The sequence below is a fragment of the Falco peregrinus genome, chromosome 6 (genome assembly GCF_023634155.1).
Source record: "Falco peregrinus isolate bFalPer1 chromosome 6, bFalPer1.pri, whole genome shotgun sequence".
Classification (NCBI taxonomy): Eukaryota; Metazoa; Chordata; class Aves; order Falconiformes; family Falconidae; genus Falco; species Falco peregrinus.
Window position 1 is genome coordinate 71,926,507 of NC_073726.1, and position 14,160 is coordinate 71,940,666.

At 37.8% G+C, this 14,160-nt stretch overlaps 1 protein-coding gene across 8 annotated transcripts in view; it reads right to left on the reverse strand.

Moving 5' to 3' along the window:
* The window catches only part of SLC15A5 (solute carrier family 15 member 5), a 71,210-nt gene that overhangs the window by 25,602 nt on the left and 31,448 nt on the right, over positions 1-14,160 (reverse strand). For all 8 annotated transcript variants that reach the window (XM_027782794.2, XM_027782796.2, XM_027782795.2 and 5 more), the window contains 3 exons: positions 10,260-10,693; positions 8,234-8,456; positions 1,830-1,999 (listed from right to left, as the gene is read on the reverse strand). In XM_027782794.2, coding sequence (XP_027638595.1) covers positions 1,830-1,999; positions 8,234-8,456; positions 10,260-10,629 — 763 coding nt within the window. In that variant the 5' untranslated portion in view covers positions 10,630-10,693. The remainder of the gene's footprint in view (positions 1-1,829; positions 2,000-8,233; positions 8,457-10,259; positions 10,694-14,160) is intronic.

Genomic DNA, 14,160 nt, shown 5'->3' on the forward strand with positions numbered 1-14,160 from the left:
TAGAGATACTAAATTGCAATTTTCAGAAAGTGATTTTCCTTCTCCTTTATACTTCAGCTCTTAGCTCTAATGTTCTGCTACTTTGACCTTGATCTAATCATGAATATCTATGCTACTTAATTACAATAAAAAGCCTACATTGCACCCTAGATGGTAGATACATGTTTTTTTCCTCATCTCTGGTCACCTGCCAGTCCTCAAAATTATAGCACTGGGAAGAAATGCAAATGAAGTCCATGCTTGACAGCTAAAGATAATTGAATGCATGATCCATATTTGAAGGGTTACCTTAAGATAAAAAAGGCAGCATATATAAAAAGCATTTAAGGTCACCTATAGATTTGAATTACAAGTCTGAAGAATTACCGATTTCACCATCTAACTGGAAGGTACAGAGTATATTATTTTTTCTCTTGACTAAGGAGATAAAAAACTTTGCAGATATGAATGTAGAGATTTGTATTCTGCTAAGATTTGGAAAATATATGATAAAGCAAACAACACTCTAGGGAAAAACACTTGATAAAAAAAAATTCTGCTAGTTCTGTAGGTGGCCAAGAGAGACATTATCTACAAATCTATGTTATTCCACTTAATAGAATTAAACCAGTTAGATGATAAACTACAGTTTTAGTCCACATGAAATAGTCCAGCTCAGCGGTGAATGCTAAAGAATCTTTTTACCTTCTTGAGTTGTAAAACCTGTAGTGAGCCCCAGCAAGCCAGAGAGCCACCACTCTCCATAAGAAGCTAGCTAAACCGATCTTAGTCTTTGCAGACCTTGGCTCCATATTATCATGAGGTTTTTGGGGCACTGCGAAGGGAATGCCTTTCTTTGATTCTATTCATTGAATAAAACTCTCTAGTGATGTCCTCACTATCATATTCCCAGGCACTCAATTCATGCATTAGTTCCCTCACTGCTACTATATTTTTGCTTAGATTATATTTATAACAAAAATCCTGAAATAACAACTTATGTTCAGCTTCTGGGTTCTATCGGAAAAAGAACAGGAAGGTTTGGGCATTTACAGCCTTATTCAAGTCACCTAGGCTCCACTACTACTTCTGTGCTTGGTCAATGGAGTGGGGTAGCAGTTGTCAAAGGATTTTGTAGAACTTGGCTACTAACTGGTGAGGCCACAGAAATGTAAGAACTTCTTTTTTAAAATACCTGCACAGTCTGCATAGGAACTATTTAGAGCTATTTGGTATTTGTAGTTATTTTCAAATATGTAAAACCACATGATGTTGTATAAGCAAGCATGTTGAAATAACAATAAGCATCACATGTTCTGCAAGAAAAAGGCATTATAAAACTGCTTTGCCACTAGTGCATGCTGTTGTTCAGCTGACTAATCACACTGCCCGGCCACCTAGGTGCAAGTTCAGGCGAAATAACTGAGCACACTTAAGGGACAAAACACAAGTGTTCTTGGTGCCTTAGCATAGGCACAAACTTTGCTGCAACTGATAAAAACTCATTGGGCATAAGTTGAACCAAGCGTGGCAAAATAAATTCCACCAACAGCATGCACATTATATCTCTTCCTGCACAGGCAAATGCTTTGACACATGCCTTGATGTGACAGAAAATGTACATAACTTTACCAGAGACTGCTTTCCACTTGTTCAGCCTATCCAGAATCTCCAGGTCTATCTTTACAGGCATGGATGTCACCTCTGTTGTGCAGACCTTGTAGACATAAACCCCAATTAACCAACCAAACAGTGCAGTGTTGTGGAAGAACTCATTTTCATATGCAAGTTGATCTTTTCTGTGAAAATAGTCTCTAAATATTTTTCTTTAAGATATAGTTGCCTCTTACCTGTTTTGGGTTTGTAAATCATTTCACCCCGCACCATGTGAATTGTGATCATAGCCATAAGCATGGACACAAATGGGATAAGAAAACCAAGGTTCCTGGCCACGGACTGCTGGATATAAGAAATGCTGACAAAGACAACTGCCGAATTTAAGTTAACCAACCAATAAAACCTAGTACACAGAGACAAGAGAGAGAAGAGTGGAGAGGTTGAGCAGTGTAAGGCTTTTATAGAAGATTAAAATGTTCAATTAAAGTCATGGTAAGTATAGTAAACAAGGACAACATAAGTATCATGCACACATTGACACAGCAATTAACATCAAATTTCACTTGGATGTCTCAGCTCCAAGAGCTATATGATTAAAATAACTGTACTAAAGCAGTAGAGCTGAACAAATTATCAACCTAGTACTAGAATATTCTTGAGGATCAGAGTAATTAAATACAACAACATTTAACATTTACACATTTAATATCTAATAACATAAGTTTTGTGTACACAGCATCACCAAATTACATGCTTTAAGCTTAAGAGAGGAATGTCTTAATGTCACCATCCCTTGTTTAAGAAATATTAGAATTTGATTTATCAGAAAGGATGGTGTTTCCATTAGTTGCAAGGCTCAGCTTGAATTTTTGGCGGCTTCTGGAAATGTCTTGATAAGGAGGCTCCCCAGCATAATTTGCTCTGAGACTGCATTTGGCAGTAGAGGTGCTTTCCAAGCAAGTGCTGAGCCCCTCCTAGGCGCAGAAGATACCCAAATGAAAATCACACTCTTGGAAGCAGATGGCATGCCACTAGTGATAGGCCTACTGCAGCTTGGAACCCCTGACAAAAGCACAATAAATATGCTTTAAGGAATTATAATGATAAAAAAAGGCCACACCCCAAAATAAAACAAATCCAGAACAATGTGTTTCCTTGAAAGGATGCAGAAGGATAACTACCTATTTTCCTTATCCTAGCAAATGAGTTTACATCTGCATAGTAAGGAGTATGTTGTCATGTCATTTTTTCCCTTGGATTCCAACTCCTACATAATACATTAAATCACGAGTTCTTCTAAAATTCAGCTTTTTTGAGTAGTTAACTGTATAGCTACTTAAAGTAAAACATAAGTGAAACAAAATGTACTGCTTGTTCTTTTATTGCATAGCCCTCTTCTCACAACTTGACTAACTAATTTTTACCCTACCATTCATACTTGCAAATGTTTCACTCCCCTCACTATTCTTCAGGCCACTTGTGTTGTCTTTTTGCTTCCAATAGAGCTTAAACCAAATTTTCCTTTAAAACTGAACTCTCACACAAAACAGGGGTTGGAAGCTATAGAGCAGAGTCAATGAATATTTAGAATCTCAGGGTACAGAGATAAGATTCAGAGAGAACCTGCTTTGTTGGAGTCACACTTTACAAAAATACTAGCTTTTGAGGAATGGTATGATACTTGATTTGAAAAGTCAGAGTCAGTCATTCAAGAAATTTTGTTTCAGATTTGACTGTGCCTTGCAGACTTAGCCTTGAAATTTTAAGTAAGGAATTTTAACTTTGACTAAACTTTCAAGTTCCAAGTTGGCTTTAAATACATGTATTGGTTTTGCATGGCGACGTTTTGGTAGTGGACGTGGTACAGGGGTGGTTTCTGTGAGAAGCTGCCAGAAGCTTCCCCTTTGTCCCACAGAGCCAACACCAGATGGCTCCAAGTCAGACCTGCTGCTGACCAAGCCCAAGCCCATCAGCATTATATTTTCCCGACCCGTCCAGCTGAGGAGGGGAAGTGATAGAGGGGCTTTGGTGGGCACCTCGAAAGGGACAACCCACCCCAAGATGACAACTGTATTTTAAACAAAGAAAAGGGATGAATAATGGAGTAATATTATCTCAATATATCACGGATTACATTTTGCCAGCAACAGCAAGAGAAGATTCCTTCATCTTTAAATGAAAACATTTTGCTAAGGTTGCAGGAAAGGCGAAATATACATTGAAATACAATTACACAGTTTAATACATATTGCTTGAAGAAGCAAAACTTGCTTTCTTGTCTGGTGCTACTTCTGCCTTATGTATGTTATTTGGACTTGAGTACTTTTGTCTCCTAATTCATCTAGAATTACCTTCTCAACAACAAAAGAGAAATGTCAACACATTGTAGCAGACCAGTTATCCCTCAACAATCCGACTCCCAAGCTTGCCAGCTTGATCCCTCCTCAACTGCAAATTAGTAGGTAGGGCAGGAGCTAAGTAACAGCCTACCATTACAGCTCTCTGTATCAGCAATCACAGCAAAATGTTTTGAGCTGAAATTCTTAAGAGGGGGATTTCAAGTCTCTCTTGACACCTAGGAGACCTCCTCAACCCCATTTCATTCATTTAAAATGATTTCTAGGTGGCCTGCTGTAATTGCCAAGATGAACCACTGTCATATTGCAATTCAGTACTGAAGTGCCTGCTGTATTCCTTCCAATGTTCTGACATTGGTCACTACATCACGTCTAGCTAGTGCCAAGAAAGCAAAACCTTTATCATTTCAGAAGTACAGACCTTTGTAATGCTGCTCGGGTCAGTTCAGTTACAGAGACAACACTCTCTCACTGCTAGGGATGAGAGATGACCACAGGGCTATGCAGCAGTAGGCATGGGAAGATGATTATGCAGTTTGACTCACCGGACCCAGGGCAAGTGAAAGAAGAAAAATGACGTACTCCACTAGGGCAAAGTCCTGAGAGCTGTGCAGCCGCAGGCCTCCTGGAACCAGCAAGGACATGCACAGCAGGGAGCCCTGCTACTTCACACATTTCTCTGAAGTCACCAAGACACATCCAAAGTTCCAAACCAATTACTGTTTCCTTCAAGTGATTTACATATTTAGGAGATGATAGTCAGAATCATAGACATTTCCCCTCGTCTGAAAGCAATCTTTAGGCACTTTGGAATTATATTATTCTGATGATGGTATAGTTGGAGGGATTTTGTACATGCACATGCTGACTCCAGTTCAAATAAGGCTTTTAAAAAAAAATACAGTTACACAACCGGTCCAGCCAGAACTAGTGTAGAAGTGTTGAAACAATTCTTAAGTGACAATTTTTAAGTTAGAAGTTTCAGTGGCTGTTTTCTAAACGTTCTAAAGAAGTGTGCCTCACGTACCTGAAGCCCTGACACTCTTCATGACTCTATGATCATTTCACTACAAGTAGGAACCTCCAAAGAAAACCCTTGAATACAGGAGAGTGCTTTTGTTTTTCACCACTGTATACCAAAGTACCATAGGACTGAAATGTAAAGATCCTGTCCTCTCACAGAAGTGAGAAGCAAAAAACTCCATCATGTTTTAGCAATCCCTATGGACCAAACAAGAAAGATAAACTAACCTCAATGCACACGTGGGATTTGCTCATGTCATACTGACAGCAGCAGATCAGAACCTACCCAAACAGAAACACATCTTGCTAGTTCTTGTATACCATGGCCATCTAATATTGCAATATTTGGACTTGCATTACCTAAAGCGTCTCAGAGATCCCACTAGGGCATAGCTGATTTAGTTAAATACACCAAACCAACAATCATGTCCAACTTTGCATGGAACAGCTCCTTGCTGGAGCTTCAGCAGTCTGAGCAATCCCCGCAATGAGAGCCAAATGCCAACCTAGGAGGTTCATTTTAAGAATGCGGTTCAGATACAAATCCAAATATTATTGTGATAAGCCCATAAAAACCTAATAATTTTATAACATTTTACAGAAATGTACTCATTGCAATAACTTCAAAGAAGTAACATCCAGATGACTTCTTATTTAGAAGTATTGTTTATGTTTATACAGTATTCAAAGTTTTTACTTAATATAATAATTAAGATTAACCTGCTGAATGAAACAAACTGAGATCAAGTAAAATATATTAAAATATTCTAAAATCGATCTTTTCTCACTTTCTGGGTTAATTTTGAAGACTCAGTAGATTTCCTGTTACTTGAAATATTATTTGCTTTTCTTTTTTAAGCATACCTAGCTCTCAGAATTTAAGTTTTGATTTATCCAGACTCAGAGCCAGATATTCTATGTATGGACTAGCATCCAAGCCATACATTTTTCTATACTACAGCTTTATAGGAGGAAGTAATTTTTTTTTCCCAGAATTGCTATGGAGTTCTCTGCAAAGACAAGGTGTGGGGGGAAAAAAGCAACAAACAAGTAGAAAAACATTTTAAGAAGTTTAAGTAAAGCTTGTCCAAGATAAGAGCAGAAACTGAACTGTAGTATATGGAAAGAAAAATTAGGATGGAAGGATGGAAAATATTACTACTACCATTTTCTCTGCATTTGTTTGGCAAAGATCAGTAAGACAAGACAGAACACTGCTAAGTCTCATCCCTAGTCTGGATTGTACCCTTTGCTCTCAATTCTCTGCTCCCATAGACATAATGAACTTCTCCTGCTACAAAAATACTACCAGTCCGTAACTTTAACCTCAGAAAAGCAGAAGTCCTTAGGGAAACAGTCCAGCAGAATCCAAGCCCCTTCTTCATTTGGCATTGGTATATTCTGTTTACTTAAAAGGTCAGAGTCATAGTTCATACCAGGGGTTAGAACCAGGCTCTAGATGTGCAAATCAATCTTCTTCAAGGATTGAATTAGACAACAGGTAATTACAGGGTCTTTTATCCAAATCTTTAATCCAATAATTCTGATTGTTTAAATAGAACTTTGCTAAGAACACAGACTCAAACTTACCAAGAGTATGCAACCATCTCATTTTATATTATTTTCAAATTCAGTGCGGTGACAAGCATCTACCAAGAGAAAATAGCTACCAAGTTATTATATTCTGAGAAGTTTTAATGATATTAAAAGTGCTAAGAATGAAAACCCCGTTTTTAAATCATGAGATTTAAAATCAAACAGCCCCTCCTTAGATGTCACTGCAAAAATTACTAAATTTTTTTTAATTGCACATGTGCCTTCCTTGATATTTCCAAAGTTCCAAGAACTGACCCATCTGGATTCCCCCAAGGAACTTTTTATTCATATTATATCTCCTTTGTAATCAACACTGAGAAATGTCACTTTGATTAAACACAATTCTGAATGTCTAAGACCACAGTACAATAAATTCTCCAGAGCTATCTTTCAGAACAACTGATTGCTCTCCAGTCTTAATCCCCCAGAGTCTTATTTAATCAAAATGATGTTGCTAATTAAGGATTAAAACTCAGAATAGAGTAAAAAGGAAGGATTTTTTTTTTTTTCTTCTCTCCTATGGGCAGGTCAAGGAGGCAGAATCTGCTCTAAGGAACTAAACAGTCTCATCCACCTTTGGTAAAGCTGCCTTATTCACTGAAGTTTGGATTTAATTCAAAACTCTTTGATAGTAACATAATTGGAGGAAAAAAGAATAGCCAGGAAAGCCATCCCCAAAGGAGGAGAGATTTGATTCACTAAGATCTTCATCGATTCTTCAGCATTGCATTGTTAATATGTAAATGTGCTCAGTTTTTATTTTAAGAACTGTGCATGTATGGGGAAAGGAGAGAAAAAGGGGCAGTTTAGGGCTTATTTCACCCTCCCTTGAAGCAGGCATCTGGAGGTTTCCACTGTGACTTCTTTGATCCTCACTCCACAGTTTAACCAGAAATTACAGGTGAATGTATATAGCATTCCATGTAGTGCTACAGAAGTGGTAAAGGCAAACGTATAAAAAGTGACCTCTCTGACGTACTGAGAGAGAAATAGTTAATATGGAAACCCCCTGAATTTTGGGAATCAGTTTAGGAGCAATTTTTCCTTAAAGTTCTCTTAAAAAATTTAAAATATTCAAATCAAAACACAAATGTCAAGTGGTTTATCTGACACAAAAACTTCACAGCAACAGAGTTGAAACAATACAGCAGACCCCTACCACTGAGCTTCGCAGTTAGAGACTACTAGCAATCCCTAGTTCCAGTAAACCAGCGGACTTTAGCCTTTCATTGCTAAAAATTTAATCTGATGTAAATTCTAATACATCATTGAAATTTGCCACTGTTAGTTAGGGAGTGGCAGAAATGTATCCTAAAGGGATAGTCATGTTAAATGTAGAAAACCAAATGGAATATGTTGTTCTAAGAGCAGCTAGGCTGTCAGGTCTTTGAGCATTTGGATAAATCAGTTCATCCTAATTCTGACTAAAGACTTCTGTAGGAGGCCAAAATAGATGATCACCTCTAGTCCTAGCAAAAGGAAAAACTTAGGAAGTTTTTACAGAAATTCTTGGAAACCCTTCCAAAAATCTGTAAGTTTTGCAGTTAAAAACAAAACATGAAAACCACCATCTGTAGAGTCTGCCTTGTAAGTCAGTAGTGAATTTCAAGGCAATGCTCTATCACCCACAACAGATGTTCAGCCAACATTGAGTTACCAACCAGTTGAAAAAAGAAAGAAGGTCTTTTGGTCCACAGTCCTCAAGGTTGTATGCACTTAATGGACACACTATAGCTCTTATGCCTCCTATTCCCAGACTAGCTGTGAGTAGTGCAAAGTAGAATACTATTTTCTGCTCCCTTTTGGTCAGCGTATGAAGAATATGTCGTCTGTCAATGTAAATATCTTCAAAGGGGAATGCCACAACAGGTAATAGCGCTGTGCCTGGAATTGGAAAGAAAATTGACATTTGAAATGGATTCGAATCAGACTGATGAATAAGACATATTTTTAAACCAGTTATGTTGAAAAGACAGATGAAAAATCAAAAATATGCAACAGCGGAGTGCAAAGAGGGAGTCTTAATGCTGTAGAGAACTGTCGCTCTATGTACAGTAAGGTAAGACCACTAAGGGCCTCCAAGAAAGCAATCTTCCTCTGAAATGCTTGTAAGGTTCTTGTTTCGGGTTCTTCAATCAACTGAAAAGCTCACTGGAAATGTAGCTCCTCTCACTGGCCTTCCCCATTACCCACATATAGATAGCAGTAGCTCTCCACTAGCCAGATGGCACTAGTTAAAACATGTATCTTCAGATGATGAACCACCCATCAGCCAGCAAAAGAAACCACCCCATGGTGAAGTGTAGTCTTTTTTGCATCTTCTTTAAATCCCAGAATTGTAATGGGAATTATAATTTAACAGATAAGTTCTCAAAAATGTTGTTAAAAATTTTCTTTTTTTCTGCTGCAGCTTCATGGAAAATACATGATTTTTCAGAAACTTTACCTATAGAAATGCTGGCATGAATTGCCTTTGCCACCTCTAGCAATTCCATGCAATTGCTGTTGCCATCTCACCGGGTCTTTGAGATTTAATCAGCTAAAGCTTCTCCAAGTTGTAATTCGAAATTAAACTCTAAATATATTGGTGTGTCAACACCAAGACTAGCAATGACTAAGACTACAAATGTGAATCAAACCCTAATATATCAGGAATGTTTAATGATCTATCTCAAAAAAGTTCTGGTTAAAACAATACCCAAAGACATCAAATTCTGTTTCTGTCACCAGTCTTCTACTTTAAGATATGTGTTGAAAGGACAATTGACAGAAGGAGATTCCAAACCAGAAGCCCATGGGAGAAACAGTGGAACATAATAGCAATCAGTTTTCCGTACTGCTTGCACAATGGTTTTGCAATCAGCTCAAGAACATTTCAGGAATTAGTCAGATTTTTTTCCTTACTTTGTTGCATGTCAAAATAGCAATGTGGCTGATCATTGCAGAAATCAGACTTGCTTATACTCAACAACTGGACAAGTAAGAAGTATTTCTATCAACTTAGTTTAAGTTGACAGAATAACCACCAGGTGTGAGATGCACTAATTGCTACAGAATGGTCATACTTAGTTTGAACAGTGCTTTTGTATAAAAGATCTTCAGAATAACGTGGGGAAGATTCAGAATGTGCTAACAGAGAGCAGGCTCTCAACAGAGCTGTTAGGATACAGCCTCTCTAATTAAGGAAAAATTTGTTTATACTCGCATGTGCTTAAATACACCTTTCCCTCTTGTTCAAATACAACAGTCATATACCTTTAAATACAAAAATATCTCGACTACTAACAATTGGGAAACAGTTTCCAAACTCTCTGTCAAACTGTCTCTCTGACTAAAGCCTCAGATTTGCACCAAACACAAATAACCTCAGAAGTCTGTTAAAGGGACCAGTGTTAAGAGTTGAGCATCTGCATTCTGAATAGCTACGCTACTTTAGAGGAGTCAAATTTGTGCACCAACTGTCCACAAGATACACATGCAAATGCTCCTTAGTCTTGTTCAAAGCACTCACGAAAGTACATAGGCAAAAATACTGCAGCGCATTTTGTAGAAGAGAAACTCAGTAAGAGCTGTTGGAGAAGGTGGCCACAAGGCTGGAGAAAGTTAGATTTCAAACACAATGCTCAATAATGCATTTCTGCAACAGAATTACTATAAACACAAAATAGTCACTAGGGTGTCACCTACCTAGGAAGTGTAGAAACATGCAGATGCACACAAGCTTGATCCTGCCCACAAGGCATTCAGCAAGCCAGGCAGCCAGTACTGGTGTCAGCATAGAGGTGCCTACAAAGCACATATTGACAATAGCTGCCTGGTAGTTGCGATAGCCAAGTTTGACAGTGCAGAAGAGGATCATGTTGCAGACAATGCCAAAGAACGTGAATCTCTCGCACAGCTCCACCAGCAGCACACAAATAGCCTCTTGGAGTTTCTTCTCAGACTGAGACAGGTTTCCAGCATGGTTGCTTCTCCCAGGTAACAGCCTTTGCGCCTCATGAGACGTATGGTTCAAAAGTTGTTTCTCTTGCATGTCTCTTCTGTCTGCGTCAGGCATGCTTGTCTTTTTGGAGCACGACCGAGTAGAGAAGCTAAAGTTACAGGTATACTTCTCTTCTCCACTGTAATTAGGAAACTAGTAAGACTTTTGCTTTGAATTCCACACTTCACTACTACAATTTCTTAGGGCACCTGTCACTTTTGTGACATTACATGCAGGTCCAAAGGGTATATATATATAAAAAAACCCCAACAACCACCCCCCCAAGACCCCCAAAGAGCTATATCAACATTTCAGCTTCTGGATTTAGCAACGCTCAGGACCAAAATCAGTTTGTTTAATTAGTCCATTTGGGGGTAAACAAGATTTTCCCCCAGAATTTTATTACCTATTAAATTACGGGAATTCAATACTGTATGTGCAATTCTATCTGTATGGTAAAGGTCTATATACACATGAAAGCTAACATGTTCAGCAGAATTCAAATAACAGCTCAAGAAAATAATTTGGTTAAAATAATACTTTAATTAGGCAAGTGAAAAACTGCAAGCAAAGATAAAGGTAACAATAATCATTACATTTCTTGTTATTTTTGATTGAAATTCAGATAAAACTAATTATAAAAATAAGTAATGCTATTACATTTAAGTCAGAAAAGCAAATTTTAAAGAAAAGTTGAACATATTAGCAAAGGGAAAAAAAGCAATCTAAAAGCAACCTAAACCAAAACTGTTTCTGTAGCCAGGTATTGCACCATAGCTATAATGCATAGTAAAAAACAGGGGCACAGAAGATATATTCTTTCATATCAACCAAAAGCATTTAGAAGCTTGAAAGGAAATTCAGAAAAGCCAAACTTATACTGCTTTACAATGCTCTTGCTACCTTATCCACAGAGAAGTTTGCTGATTTCCTAGATCAGTTTCTCCATTTTATGGAGCTCATTAAGATCACTAACACCTGTTCAAAATACTCCTAACTAAGAATGTGAAGCATTCTACATTTATTTTGCAATGCACATTTTACGAGGCAGTGGTAAATCGGGTCTGCTTCTCTAAATAGAGCTCTCAGTGCCTCTGATGGCATTTTTTGAGGCACAGGCTCTACTGTTTGTTTCCATCTGTCCATATAACTACTCAAATTTTACCATTTCAGATCTATTTAATATCTGAGAAGTCCTACATCCCAAAACAGATGCATAATGGTATAGAACCAGTATAGATAAGGATAGATTCCAAGATTAGATTATAAAAAAAATCCTCCCCCAAAAGAAACAAAAAAAACCCTCAAAAAGCGACTGTGATTCAAACCAGTCTAGAAGCTCTGAAGCTTAAATCTAAATAGCAATACATTGCTCTAAAGCGATCCTGAAATATACATTTTTTTAAATCTAGTACGAGTCTAAAGCAAAACTCAGACAGCAAAGGAACTTTTCAGAGACATCCAGTTGGGGATGAAAGCAGCTGTGACTTGTAGCATGCCAAGAACTATTTCTGTCTTCTGATCTATAATAGCTAAAATAATCTTCATTTGGATAAACCAACCAGAGAAAGCCAAACTAGAAATCACTTATAAATCAGCTTAGCTTCTCCACCAAAGCATAATGAAGCCAATCCCAAATCAAAGCAGGACAAATGATAGTATTTTAACTAAAAGGCACATATATCTTCTGTTGCATAAAGCTACTCTTATCTAACTGTTTACTAAGAATTTATTTTTTTTTTTTAAGGAAATGCAACTGTATTTTAGGATCTGGTAGATAACATAAAGATAAATACACTTCTGCCACTATAAACATTCCAGTGTAAAATAGTCTGTTTTCCTACAAATTGTCCTTCTTTAAAGAGTACAAAGTTTACCTGTTCTCACGGGTGGTAGCAATTCAAAGTGAACCACATCATGGGAACCATTAGAAGCAGCAGGAATACTAGCTGGGATGGCTGCCTCTTAGTCCTCATGTGATTTCATTTACCCTAATTTTAGGTTGCAAGCTAGAGAAAAGGAGTAATTGACTGAGCCTTATAAATGTCAGAAAGCAGGAGGTGGGTGATTTTCATTGTTATTTTTGAATTGCCTTTGCACGTGACTAACATAGGTATGGTGGTTATGATAGCCACAGATCACCATCAGTACATGAGTTAACATGTTCAATGCTAAGAAAATATACAACTTTGTATAACAATATGATCTTTATTGATATTTTTTTAATCAATTCTGTAACAATTACAGGTGGTCCACCTAATTACTTAAGATGGTTTATAGCTGAATTCTAGTTGAATCACCTGGCATTCCCTTGGCTTATTCTTAATACGCAAGGTAGTAGGACTGCATAATGCCTGATGAAGAACTCTATTATTTGTGGTAACATATGTAGATCTTTATATACACTGAAGCTAGCTGCACCAAATAACTGCTATTTCAAAATCCAGCCCTTCTGGCAGTACCTCTGTCTGCCAGTAAGGAATTTGTGTATTTTTTTTAAACAAGTCTTCTTTAAAGGCTAGCTCTCAGAATAGAACAGTAAAATCTTGGGGAGAGGCTTATAAAAATCTTCTCACATGACAGTGTCAGTTCACTAGAGCTTTGGCCATTAATTAAAGAGTTGCTATTTGGTAGCCTATCACCCAAGGTAGAAGGTTACTTCTACTCATACTGGAACCTATACATTACCATTAGGCAAGCAAATTAAGTTGGACAGGTTGGAACCAGAATTTTCTCCTAATTTTCTTTGACAAGTGACAGTCACCAGTGTTTTTATTATGAGGGTAGTTTATTGAAATTGAAGAGGCAGAACTTCATTGTCCAGCACAACAGTTCCTCTGGCTAAAAGGTAGTAGTGGCTCTGGACCTCTGTTTATGATCTAGAAGGGTCAGTCTCTCTTAACATTTCAGCAAATTTAATTCAGCTTTACTCTTACTCTTTCAACAAACATGTAAAAGGTGTTGCCCTTCATCATAGCAGCAGCTGTGGTTCCTGCTAAATATCTGGGGCTGAAACATGATTGACATGCACAAGACTGACAGTGGAATGCAACAACTTTGACAGTGTAAATAAAAAATTACACAGCTCAAATCTTTCTAGTTAGCACCAGGATTCCCATTAACTTGCACGTGTTGAGAAGTTGGCTCAGTGACCACTGACCTGAGGATAGCAATTTCAAAGTCAGAAGAAAGGCAGAGCAAAAGGTCTGGGCAAGTGCATTGCCAAACAGGGGTAAACGTGGCTGGGGTCTGCTGCCCGATAGTGTAAACACAGGTCCAAGGTGGTAGGTTCAGCAGGCAGCCACAGTAAAGAAACACAGCTCAAAGCTGGATGACAGAAAGAGAAAAAGCAGGAAAATGCTGCAAAGACAAGTTTGGAGGAATACTTCTGGCACCAGCTGTCTTGCTAAAGCTCCAGGTGACAACTTATCAGAGCTACAAGGTTAGGACAGAAAAAACAGATACGGTAAAAGCACAGGCGAAGACTAGACTTCATGCTTTTCAAAATCACCACTTTAATTCTCTTATGCACATAAGAAATGTTCAGTTTAACATACAATAGCTGTTACCAGCCCACATGTGATCCCTGCAGGACGCCCTTCAGCA